The sequence below is a fragment of the Podarcis tiliguerta genome (assembly GCF_965153285.1).
Source record: "Podarcis tiliguerta genome assembly, chromosome: 10".
NCBI lineage: Eukaryota > Metazoa > Chordata > Lepidosauria > Squamata > Lacertidae > Podarcis > Podarcis tiliguerta.
This window is the reverse complement of record NC_139543.1, coordinates 41009302-41023081: the sequence shown is the minus strand read 5'-3', so window position 1 is coordinate 41023081 and position 13780 is coordinate 41009302. Positions and strand designations below refer to the sequence as shown.

Sequence of the window (13780 nt, the reverse complement as noted above, 5' to 3'; positions counted from 1 at the left end):
ACTCGGTCATTATTTAGTTCAGAAGAATAAGCATAAGCGTAATGGTCATGATGATGATACTTGACTGAAGCTGGTTTGAAGGGGTCCTAAATTCGACCCCTGACATTTAGGGGAGACCCCTCCCTGGAGCATATCTGCCAGTCAGTATAGACTTAGCAACATGGACAATGCTAGGCCATGACAGTATAGTTTCCTTTGTCCCTCGCTTTCCAAAGCACATTCCATATAATATAGAAACACTGTTTGCAAAATCCAGCTTTCTTCTGGAGTGCCAAACCACACCATAATGAAGCTGGAACGTCCAAACCCCTAGGGCTATAACAAGTTCCCAGGATCTGAAAAGATGGATCTAAGCAAAAAAAAGGCGACTGTCAGTGAAACCCTGGGGATAGAACATTTCCAACAGTCTATGTGTTAAGACAGCCTCCTTCCTACGCCTAATGGAGCAAAAACACAAGTCATAATTTGTGACTAAACTGGTCAAGGGCACAACATCCATTGTCTTGAGTATCTTCTGCTGGAAATACATTGGCAAGCAGGAAACTCCCCCGACCTGAATGATGTAGCTTACTTATTTATTTTATTCTTACATTTCTAGCCCACCGTTTCTGCAAGGAGGTCAAGGAGCTCCCCCCCCTCCCCATTTTATGCTCACAACGGCCCTGCAAGGAAGATTAGGCTAAGAGATAGTGACTGGCCCAAGGTCACCCAGTGAGTTTTGCGGCTGAGTGGGGATTTGAACCCTGGTCTCCCAGGTCCTGGTCCTAATGCACAGAACCACGAAAATGCAAATCAATGTGCAAAAGATTAGGGGAGGGGTAAGCAGGACAGCTAAATCTACATTGCTCAGAGATATTTGTGAAAGGTGTTGCAGGAGGAAATTGCAGCTAACCATTGTGCACACAGACATTTGACCATATGGATTCCCCACCCCCCACCCCGCTATAAGAACCAGCCTGGACAGGGGCCAGGCCAGAGAGCCAGGGAGGCAGACAAGCACAGAGAGAAGCCATCATAAGGAAGGAAAAGAAAAACCTCAAGAACAACTGTGGGTACTTGTGATCTGCTCTGCCCAGTGCTGCAAAACTGAAGAGCAGGCACAGCCTGGTCCATCTTGATTCTCCGCTACTGAAGTGAAAGGACTGGCCACCTGCCATAGGGACATAGGAACAGTGGCGGATCTTGGCGTCTCAAATTTCAGTGGCACACTCTGTGACACCAAAATCCACCACCCTACCCAGCCTCTTGCCTTCCATTGGACTTCATAGTTGTGGCACCTGCTGTGGCATTCAAGAAGTTTGCACCTGTTGCAACCGAACCAGTTACGGCCCCCTAGATCTGCCTTTGATAGGAAGTGGCCTAATACCAAAACAGACCATGGGTTCAGTTGCCACTATTCATGATAGCCATGTTCTGCTTCCACTGTTTGGTGGCACTATGTCTCAAAATACCAGTGGGCTAGGAATAAGACATGGGGAAGATGCTCTTGCACTTGGGTCCTGCTGGTGGACTTCCCATAGGCATCTGGTTGGCCAGAAAGGGGAACAGAACGTTGGACTAGATGTTCAGCCTGATCCAGCAGGGCTCTTTTCATTTTCTTACACTGACTGGCAACAGCTCTTCATGGTTTCAGGCAGGAGACCCTTTCCCAGCCCTTCCTGGAGACACCAGGGGTTTCATCCAGAACCTTTTGCATACAAAGCATGCGCTCTGCCACCGAGCTACAGCCCTTTCAGAGTGGTGCTGCGAGGCTTGACAACATGCCTTCCAGGATCCCACCACCAGTACCACACTCATCCCTGCCCTCCATTGTCCAAGTGACTTTGGGCCCCATGTGAGACCCACAGTCGCTCTGGCGAATTAAAGACGTATGCTTGTATGGCTTGTCAAGAACTTCGTTCTGGCAGCAGTACACCTACTGTGAATAGTTTAACATCAACGCTATACAAGACAGACATCATGGGGACTACAGTGGTAGCTCTGGTTACAAACTTAATTCGTTCTGGAGGTCTGTTTTTATCCTGAAACCGTTATTAACCTGAGGTACCATTTAGCTAATGGGGCCTCTTGCTGCCGCTGCGCCACTGCCACATGATTTCTGTTCTCATCCTGAGGTAAAGTTGTTAACCCAAGGTACTACTTCTGGGTTAGCAGAGTCTGTAACCTGAAGTGTTTGTAACCCGAGGTACCACTGTACCACTGTGGCAGCTTCGTTTGGGGGGCCCTCTAGGGGTTGTGGGGCCTTAGGCCTATGGCCAACAGACTAAATCTAGCAGCCCCACACCTGCCCAACCCAGAGTGCAGCACACAATTTACACAGGACAGATATAATTCACTTTCTATGTGGTTCTATGTGGTTTGGCTGCTTACTGCTAAATGTGTAATGCTAATGTGCTGAAACAAACTGATTAATGAATGAACTTTTGGCCAAGCATTGTGTGGTTTTGCGTTTGTTCAATTGAAATTTAAATGGACCTGTGGCTACTGTAACTGGGCTGAGGAGAGCAATGCAGTGTTAAAAGATCCATACTGAAAGAGTTCTCCATGGGCTTTTCTCTGAACAATCCTAGTGCCAACTTTGGAAAGTGATCCATTACAGTGAACAGGACATGGACCCACCAACTTTAGGCTCAGCCAGCCTTCACCTGCCTATTTTTCTTTCCGGCCCAGGAGATGGCACTAAGCCTCTTCCTGAGTCTCAGTGTTCTCCCTTGTACTACTTGAAAGGAGAAGGGTGGGAACAAAACTAGAATTAGTTAACCACGCCTTTCATTGACTCTGGCGCCACCTACTGTTGTGCTCCCAATGGGAACCAGCCATCATTGGCTGCTGCCTCTGAACAGCAGGAAGGTGTTTGAATTGGGGTGCGGGGAGGCTGACCCAAAGGGGTCAGCAAGTACCCAAGTGCCAAAACCGAGAGCAGTTTGAGAAGCCACTTAACATAAAACCAGGTGTTGAAAAGAGCTCGTTCATTGAGAAGTTTAGTTGTGCAGTGATGCCTTTTTATGTTTCTGACGGCTACGCATTAACATGAAATATTTGTTGTATTTGAAAAGCTGCTACCTGGTAATACTCTTCACCCTTGTTGTTTATTAATTGCCAGTAAATACAAGAGCAGCCTGCAGTTTGGAAGCCTGTGCCTGTCTGACAGCTAATGGGAATCCTAGCCTCAAACAGTGTAACTTTCATGCAAGTACTTCATTCCTTATACACAGATTTCTGCCATCATATATAATGCCACTGACAAGAAAGACATCATTGCAGCACAAGACCTTGCTGCATCTTTCCTCTATGTTCCATTGTGTACATATGGGTGACTACATGTTAACATTGCAAAACTTACAAAATTCAATAATATCTGCCTGAGGACTTTTATGAAGGAGAATCTACCACTACACATTCAGAAATGACAAACCTATATTTACACATATAAGCTGTAAGGTAGGAAAGCTGCTCTCACCATCTCCACATTTCAAAGCATAATCTCAAATGCCCGGGGGGGGGGGGGGGCACAACCAATTACAGTGGTACCTCGGGTTACAGACGCTTCAGGTTACATACACTTCAGGTTACAGACTCCGCTAACCCAGAAATATTACCTCGGGTTAAGAACTTTGCTTCAGGATGAGAACAGAAATCGTGCTCCGGCGGCATGGCTGCAGCAGGAGGCCCCATTAGCTAAAGTGGTGCTTCAGGTTAAGAACAGTTTCAGGTTAAGAACGGACCTCCAGAACGAATTAAGTTTTTAACCTGAGGTAGCACTGTATCCCCTTGTAGGCAGCCCTGTATCGGGAGGTTTTCAATTCTTGATGTTTTTATTATGTTTTTAGATATGCTGTAAGCCTCCCAGAATGACTGGGGAAGCCCAGCCAGATGAGCGGGGTATAACTAATAAAATTATTATTGAAGAAAAATCCTTTACCTGTGTGGTCTTGGCTAAGGGTATCTTGGCTGCTGCTTCTGCTGCTGCTGTAAGAAGGCACTGGGGTGATAGACAGTGAAGCTGGGCAGGACAAAGGAGCAGATAAATCAATGTGTGGCTCAAAATGTTGGCACAAGCCAGCATCTTCATGAAACCAGAGAGGGAGATGGTGACCAACTTGAGAGGAGGGATTCTTCCAGTGTGAAAATCCAACTGCAAATTGACCAGTAGCATCATATCCTGAAAGTAAACAATGAATACATTTCTAATAAACATAAGGATATAGGAAGAGCCTTACAGGATCAGACCAAAGCTTTCTCTTTCCAACAGTGGCTAGCCAAGTGCTCTGGGGAGGCCCATGAGCAGGGAATGGAAGCAACAGGCATCTCCTATTGTCTTTCTGCACTAGCCACACTTTTTCAGAAGCACTCTCTTCCCAGACATGGAAGTCCCATATACTTAACCATGATTATGTGACACAAACAACCAGCAACTTGATTTGAGCAGAAAGTCAACCAGTGGGAGGTTTCACATTCACATACGTTCTAAACACGTTAAGCACTTTTCATTTAAGGCCTGGCGTTCAGGCTCGTAGACTTTATTCAGGTTTCCATCTATTCAAATGTATGCAAAGCTGGAATTGCTACAATGAATTGAACTAAACAAATCCTCTCCGGATGGTAAAACAGTAGAATAGGCCATGCCTGGCCAGTTTTAAAATTATGATAAATGTGCTATTAAAATTACGTGTGTTCCAACTACTAGAAACCAGTCTTCCAACATCAAGCACTGAAACAGTATCTAACAAAGGAGATCAAACTTTCTGATGTTGAGGGGTAGGTAATAAATGAGTCTATTATTTTCATGTCTTTTAGCTTGCAAAATGTAGCTCATAATATCATTGCTAACAAAGTAGAATACATTGACTATTAAGAACACAGATAAGGTGTTTAGAGCCATTTTACATATATGCCTAGACACCATGCAGATTCATGGGGGGGGGGGGCAGAGAACCAGACAGCCCATTCACAATAATTTATTCGATGTTTATACTAAGTTTATATAAACTTAGTGTTTATCTAACGTTATATATAACGTTGGATAACAGTTGTTTTTATAAGCATGTATAGTTCTACTTAAAACTTCTTTAGGATATTAATAAAATGTTTCTAGCGAGCAGCCATGCTCTTTCTTCTTTTTTTCAGAACGCTACTAAATCCACAGCCTGGAAGTCTTAGTTGTCACAAGATGGACCTCAGCAAGGTGTGGTACAATTCATGACTGCACATTATAGAAGGATAACCAAGGCACTTAAATTAAAACAAAACGTTCGTCTTTTCAGCTGAAGTAAAGAGAACTTTTATAAAGGGAAAAAAATACTATTGCATTCTGCAAATAAACAAACTAAGCATGTGTGTGTATGACTGTTGGTGTGAAATCTCACCCATTGTAATTTGGCTGATGCAACTGGTTCCAGTAGAAAGACTACTGCTGTCATAGGAAGTTTCATTTTCTAAAAAAGAAAAAGGAAATTTAAAGTTAGAAATGTCAGACAGAAACCCCTTCAGGGAGCCTTTGGCAACTGTGCCATTGTGATTCCTCACATATATTCCGAATACATGCAACTCCCTAATGATGGAAACATTTTCATATCCCTTTCATATCAATTATTTCGACATATATTGTCAAGATCACATTCGACTTCTATTTTCCAGCCTCAGTCCAGCATAAGACATAAAAGCCCCCTGAAATCAAAAGAGAAAGAACCGTGCTTTCTGCATTAGCTTATATACCATGTCTCTGCCAACCGACACCATGTTTGGTTTCCCATCCTCCAGGTCACAGGATTAAAGCCATCATTTTGGAAAACAGTGGCTTGTTTCCCCCTCACCCGTGCAAGGCACACCTACTTTAAATGTGGGGAAAGAGAAAAAACTATGTGACACCATTTACATAATTGCAGGAATTTTTTAAAAAAGAAAATGATGAGGGGGCGGACATGGATTGGGATTTCGATGGGCGAGGTGCAGCCCCATCTCACTCTCCCACCCTTTCTGCCCCAAAATGGCTACTGCTAAGCAGCAAAGCAAAAAAATTAAGGAAATAAGAAAGGCAGCTATTCAGATAAGCAAACCTCCAGAGCATATAGTGAGGTTTGGACAGAATACTTTAAGTGCAAATAAGTGAATTTTCAGAGAGCGAGTGTGCGGATAGCAACAACTGGTTGTATTTGTAATGGGTTATAATGGGTATATTACTCTATGCCTTGTGGGACAACTTCAAGAGAAGAAAAGGCTAAAGAATAAACCCTATACAAATCCGGACAGTTGGATAGCGTCTTGTACACCTCCTTCCAGCAACTCCTGCAACCAAGCTGTTGCCAAATGTATTGCTCTGCTTTCCCACATCAGCAAGGCTGTGAGGGGGATCTTGTTGTCCGGGCAGCCCAGGACCTCCATACACACTGCTTCACAGGCTTGCACCTTGGAGAGGTTACCTCAATGCCACCAACACAGCATAAAACAACGCGGAAGGAATAAATTACACATTTATTTAAGAGCTGTAACTCTGTGCCCCCTGCTGAGGTCCCAATTCGGATTTTGTGGCGGGGGGCACATCACCTGCTATCTATATAGCTAGGAAAGCTCCCATTCATACCAATGGATGCGCTGCAGCAGTTTCTGCAATAATTCCGACTGCTGAAGAATGTTTTTTTTTTAGAAACCCCTTAGATAAAAGGAAAGATTTTAAATTGTAAAGGAAAAAATCAAAGGCATCACTGTAATTAATAGCCATTATACCTATGTGCAGACTGGTTTCAGCTATTATCTCATGCCTAAGAAATATATCAATATACATTACTCTTAATCCATCAAACTGTGCCCATGTCTGTGTGTCACTGTGATGGGCAATAAATAATCTAAATTTGTTAACCAAACAATGCTGCCTGTCCCAAGTTGATTTATGCACGCACAGCTTCTGTATGTTCAGGTTGCTGACTAGCAGTATATCTAGCATGGCTGATTATAAATGCTGTTGCTTCTTATTCTTTTTAAATAGCAAAATATTCTCGGTTTTACAGAAGTGACTAGCTTCTTAAAAACAAAACAAAACCATGCTTTATGCAGTCTCCATCTCTTAATTTGCTGCAGAGTGATTTAAAGCTCTCTTTCCAACACACAATCGGCACCCCAGCAGATCTCCTTGCAGTTATGAATGTTCCTCGGACTATATTCACTAATAAATTATTAACAATCAGAAATGCAAAATAATAGGGCAAGTAACCCTATCCTAAACCGTAGACAGCAAAGCAAAATACAATGACAAAGATGAGTGATATACGTTGCACGTTTAAAAATTAACTTTTAACTATGCTGCCAGAGATGTAAAGAAAATAAGGAGTCCCCAGACATATATGTCCAGAGCAATTCTACACATATTTACTCAGAAGCACTACTGTATTCAATGGGGCTTACTCTTAGGTAAGTGCACAGAATGCTGCTCATTGTCGCTATGAAATTCCCATGATTCTAACATCTCACTGTATCCCTCTGAAACCCCCACATGTGGATGCAAAACTATAATTAATTCTTCCCACCTCAGTTAACTGAAGCGAGTCTACCTGTCATATCCATTCACAGAGACCCTCACGCTGAGGGGGTTTCAGAAAGGCACTCAATCAAGATGAGTTCCTACAAATGGAGAGAGGTGGGGATCTTTCTTCCCACTGAAGCATGAAATACAACCTATCTAGCACAAAATTCCCTCAGGAAATATGTCCACAACGACCACACAGGACTTATTTTCAGTAGCAAAACAAGGTAAGAGCTCCATTTGCTTCTCCCAGTCGCAACTAGTAAAGTGAGCAGAGCACATTTCAAACGCAGTAAGTTTGTTTCTATTTGTTTGCTTGTTTGTTTACCATATTCAGCTAGCGAAGCCATTCTGCTGACTTTCTTGGCGGGGCTGTTGCCAGGGCTACAGAACATGGCCAGGTCTCTCTGAGATGTCTGCAGGTCATCCCCCTTTGCTGCCTTCTGGATAGGTCCCATTCTGCAGCACCTCTGGTCCCCCGGACATCTACCTGGTTGGAGTTTCCTTGGTAGGTTCCAGTCTCTTTCTCCAAGTGGCAAAGTACACAGGGGCCACATATTAAACAAAGAGCATCTCCACTGAAAGTTCTCTCCTTCTCTCTCTTTCACTCAGAACTGCTTGGAACAACTGGAGGTATTTTCCTCTTTCAGCAAGCAAGGTAACGTGTGCCCTGCTTTCCTTTCACGTGATGCACCTGACTGCTGCTGCTGCTGCTGCTTCTCTGAGTCAGATCTTTTACAGCTCTCAGTAAGGTGCTCTGTTCTGGATTGGAGGGGACAGGAAAGCAAGCAGCTTCAATTGACAGGTAGATAAATAGATACAGATATATCTTTAAAAAGAACAAGAATCCTCAAGCAAGATCCTCACTGCAAAATATCTTCCCTTTAAGCAAACATGATCATACTGATATGGGGTTCCTCCAGATAACATGTTTACTGACCATTCATCCTGATTTGCTTGTGCAAAACTTACATGGATTTGCTTGTCTGGAGATTGTAAAACAATCAGCGTTCAATTCTGATTATGTCCTCCTGATCTGTGGGGAACTTATGCATTTTGCCGTCAATTGATTGCTACCCACACTTTCTAGTACATTTCCCCCATAACTTTCCTAACTGCAAAAAGTGGAATTGTTGCACCAGAATGCTTTAATCCACTTCAATTGCACAAACCTAAATTCCCAGTATGTTATTGAATCCTTCCTGGAAAACGGTGATAATCTAGAAGTGACCCCACCCCCACCCCTACACCTAAAGAACAAATACAGAACACAGGCTTAACAATAAGCCATGCAAGCTGAATTTTTGCATAGATACATAAGCTGCATACACACTGCTGTTTACTTTGCATCTGATCCACTCTTACCACTCTTTTGGGAAGTGGTATACACACGACGTCAGCTTCAATCCATATCTGTCTTTTTCCTGTCATTTCTTAGGAAACATTGCCTTTTGACGTTCGTTCCCCCAAAGCAATCATTTGCAGATGTGAAATAGCTTTCACAGCATTCATGCTTTCACATCAGACATTATCCCAAACAAAATGGTTTTCAATGGAAGAATTTGTGTAGTCAAGTTAAGAGATATGGTAAGAACAGAAAAGGAGCCTGCTAAATCAGGCCAATGGCCAATCTAGGCCAGCATCCTCTTTCTTACAGTGGCCAACCAGAAACTTGCAAGCAGAACCCGGGCACAAGAACACTCTCAACTCCTGCGGTTTCCAGTAACTGGTAGTATTCAGAAGCATACTGCCTATGTCTGTGGAGGCAAAGAATAGCTTCTATCATGGCTAGTAGTCATTGACAGACATTATCCTCCATGAAGTTGTCTATTCATGTTTTAAAGCCATCCAAGTAGAATCACAGAGTTGAACCTTGTAGTCCAACCCTCTCTGCTCAGTGCAAGGAATCCAGAACTAGCACACTCCCAACTGAAATTACCCTCTAGAGACTTGGTCCCATTGTTGAGTAATGCCAAGGAATGTAGATATATCTGTGATGTAATGTAATGGAAATGTGAAAAGTGCATTTTCTTCGTCATACACCAAGCAAATTAAAAATGATCTTATATGGTTCTCATTTAAACTTTCCTTTCATTGCACATATAAACACTCATCACCAAGTACATAAATTTCCAAAGCAGTAAAGCTGTTATTCTATTACAGTTAGCAAAACACTGCATTCTCCATTTATATTGTTTGCTTCCATTTTTAAAAAAATCTATTTTTGCAAAACATCTATTTGAAAGCTTCTGTTCTTTTATTGGCTAGGAAGCAGCTGCTAAGTGACCTGAATAGAGAAAACAATTGGGTTTTATGAGAATTTTTTTCAAGCAAGTCAGTAAGATTAATTCTGTTCCTTCCCCATATGACATTCCAACTGACTTTTTCTTACTGCTTTTAATGAATAAATAGTTTACAGGTGCACATTCATATACCTTATGAAACACATCTGCCACTGCATTCTATTATGAACATGGGAAGTTCTAGAAAATATCTCAAGACCTTATGGATACATACATTCAACACAGTAAGATAACTTACATTTTCAGATCATTCCCCTACAAAATATAGCACAGTTCTATACATCCAGAACGCAGTTTCATTTCATCCAGGAATGCGGAACCTGCGGCTTTTTCTATGTTATTAGATTACAACTCTCATCATCCCCAATCATTCACTCTGCTGCCTGGGGCTGATGCAAGTTACAGGCCAACTATGAAGGCAAGTAGGTCTGCTGCAAAGAGACTATTGGAAGACAGAGAAAGCAAAGAGAAGGGCAATAAAAAGGGTCTGGCCCCCAATTCCAGAGATGAGTCAGTAAGAGGGAAAAGAAGAAAGGAGAGGTAGAAGCAGTTGCTCGGGTAGTATATAAAGAGAGAGTGAGAAACTGAACTTCCCAGAGGTGCTAAGTAAAAACAAACAAGAAGTACAAGCCTCCCCACCAGCTGATTCTCTGAAGGCAAGAGACCACCAGAGGGCTCCAGGCAGTGCTTCTTTTCTTTAAAAAAATGTTTAAGGGTACAGTGGTACCTCGGGTTACATACACTTCAAGTTACATACGCTTCAGGTTACAGACTCCGCTAACCCAGAAATAGTGCTTCAGGTTAAGTACTTTGCTTCAGGATGAGAACAGAAATTGTGGTCCAGCGGCGTGGCAGCGGCGGGAGGCCCCATTAGCTAAAGTGGTGATTCAGGTTAAGAACAGTTTCAGGTTAAGAACGGACCTCCAGAACGAATTAAGTTCTTAACCCTAGGTACCACTGTACTCTCATATTGACTCAAGAAAATACCATTTTATAGTTCAAATGGGGGAAAATAAATACAGTAAATGGACAAAAGTACAACGATTCACAAAATGTTTAGGGGTATGCGTACCCCTGTGTCTCCCCCCCAAAAAAGAACTGGCTCCAGTTTCTGAGGACTCCAGGCACCTTAGGAGCTGGCAGCGATATTCACCAAAGCCAACAGGAGGAAGACTATAGTCAGAGGGCTCCATCATAATCAGAGATACCTTTGTGCCCTGCTTGTGACGTTGCCAGAGGCATCTGCCTGGCTACTATCAGAAACAGAATGCTGATCTGGATAGACCGTGGATAGGTTTGGGTAAAAATGAGTGAGATGTACATTTGAAAGAAGGTTCCTTTTGACATTTAGTAGTATTGCTTCATTGGTCATTCCACCCAAAACAGCCTGAGTACAAGTAATGACAGGTGGTGGCATAGAAATATCAGTGAATGAGAGATACTGGAAGGCTCTGGTTTTGACAAATCTTTTGAGGACAGGAGCTCTGCGACTGCCACAGCCACCAAGAAGCAAGGAATCTCAAGATACACTACGTCCAAATCTCAAACTGGAATGCTAGCAACAGGACGTGGACATCTCAGACTATGTACACGTTGTTGTTGTTGTTTAGTCGTTAAGTCGTGTCCGACTCTTCGTGACCCCATGGACCAGAGCACTCCAGACACTCCTGTTTTCCACTGCCTCCTGCAGTTTGGTCAAACTCATGCTGGTAGCTTCAAGAACACTGTCCAACCATCTCGTCCTCTGTCGTCCCCTTCTCCTTGTGCCCTCCATCTTTCCCAACATCAGGGTCTTTTCCAGGGAGTCTTCTCTTCTCATGAGGTGGCCAAAGTATTGGAGCCTCAGCTTCACGATCTGTCCTTCCAGTGAGCACTCAGGGCTGATTTCCCTCAGAATAGATAGGTTTGATCTTCTTGCAGTCCATGGGACTCTCAAGAGTCTCCTCCAGCACCATAATTCAAAAGCATCAATTCTTCGGCGATTAGCCTTCTTTATGGTCCAGCTCCCACTTCCATACATCCCTACTGGGAAAACCATAGCTTTAACTATACGGACCTTTGTTGGCAAGGTTAGTGGCTTGAAATTCAGCAAGGTCCTTTCCCTCACTGTATTTCAAGTTGTATTTGCACCTTGCTAATACCATATTGGTCTGAATATAAGCCTACTTTTTTTTTCCAAATTCCCACCGTGAAAAGGTAAAGTGTGGCTTAAATTCACGACCTTACAAAAATTTGCTTTTATGATATCGCTGCTGAAACAGACATACAGTAAAACAGAATAGGTGTGAGTGCCTGCGGAATTTTAAGGGAGTTGCTTATCAGTGGCGTAGCGTGGGGGGTGCAGGAGGGGCTGGCCGCACCGGGTGCAACATCTGGGGGGGGGGCGCTCGCATTCGCAGCTCTCTGCCCCTACCTGGCTCACTTACTCTCTCTCTCACTGCAGTGCTGGCTGTGCGAATCCGAGCCGAGCCGCCGGGTCGCCGCCCACTGTGGGGGGGGGGTGCCAGGCATGCTGTGCGGTGCGGAGAGAGAGCGAGGGACTATCTGGGGGAGGGACAGTGCAGCGGGGGGGCGCAAATTACTTGCCTTGCCCCGGGTGCTGACAACCCACACTACGCCACTGCTGCTTATATTCGGGTATTCTCTCTCCCCCCCCCTTGAATTTTAAAGGTGCGGCTTATATTTGGGTGTGGCTTATATTCGGGCCAGTACAGTAGGTAAAAGGTAAAGGACCCCATGACCGTTAAGTCCAGTCAAAGGTGACTTGGGAGTTGCTGCACTCATCTTGTTTCAGGTTGAGGGAGCCGGTGTTTGTCCACAGACAGCTTTCCGGGTCATGTGGCCAGCATGACTAAACAGCTTCTGGTGCAATGGGACACAGTGATGGAAGCCAGAGCGTACGGAAACACTGTTTACCTTCCCGCCGCAGCGGTCCCTATTTATCTACTTGCACTGGTGTGTTTTCGAACTGCTAGGTTGGCAGGAGCTGAGACAGAGCAACAGAAACTCACCCTGTCATGGGGATTCAAACCACCGACCTTGTGATCGGCAAGCCCAAGAGGCTCAGTGGTTTACACCACAGCGCCATCCGCGTCCCATGATGCACCTTGCTAACACCAGAGATGAGGCAGTGATGTCTTCTTCCAACATCTATCTGCTTGGCTTCCCTGTACCTGCCCCCACCCACCCACCCAAAAAACCCTCCTATTCATGAAGCTGTCATCTGCACATGCACAAGGCTGTCTCAAATGTACACACCTCAGTTTAAGTGCAAAGTGAATATGGATTATGTTTTCAAATAAGAGGAAACTGGTTTAAGGGGAAACACATCAGACAGCAGAAACTACAGGATAGATATGGATTGTGGCTATCCTCATGTGAACATGGTTTCAAACACCAGCCATGAGGGCAGGGGAGCCAGAGTAAATGGTAATATGTACACAGCAAAACTTCCCAAGACGATTTGACAGCAGAAAAAGCTGCTGTCTGCTATGCTGCAGCGACACCATTGCAGAGAGCCAGAAGGTGGTATTGCAACTGTCAGCTTATCACAGGACAAGAGACAGATATAGTTCCACTTTGACCTATAATGCTGCTGCCAGATCTAGATTGGCCCCGCAGGCTAAGCAACTATTATCATGACTGTTTATTATTATTTACTGTATTTATATAGGCAAATCAATTAACATAGGCTCTCTTGGCTGAAAGAAATATAATATGCTGATATTAATGCAAGTCCCCAAAAATAAAAGGCGACATGAAAACTGCTATTGTTATGCCACAGAAGGGAAGAGACCAAACCAGTTAAGAACCTATATTTGAAGGTCACAATTTTTTTCCAAAAGCCTAAATGAATAAAAAGGTGTTCATTCGCCCGGCACAAAAAGGCAGGGTGACTTTTCTGCAGTTAGGGTGCCACCACTGAGAATGGGGTGCTCATCTGACAGGCACAAAAAAACAA

General features: G+C 43.8%; 1 protein-coding gene across 1 annotated transcript in view; it reads right to left on the bottom strand.

Moving 5' to 3' along the window:
- The window catches only part of ANO4 (anoctamin 4), a 128326-nt gene extending 120048 nt beyond the window's left edge, over window positions 1–8278 (bottom strand). Inside the window, exons 1-3 of the mRNA XM_083400510.1 lie at window positions 7845–8278; window positions 5367–5435; window positions 3923–4162 (exon numbers count right to left, since the gene is read on the bottom strand). Of these exons, the coding sequence (XP_083256636.1) occupies window positions 3923–4162; window positions 5367–5435; window positions 7845–8073 (538 nt within the window). The 5' untranslated portion in view covers window positions 8074–8278. The remainder of the gene's footprint in view (window positions 1–3922; window positions 4163–5366; window positions 5436–7844) is intronic.
- Window positions 8279–13780: the final 5502 nt, after the last annotated feature.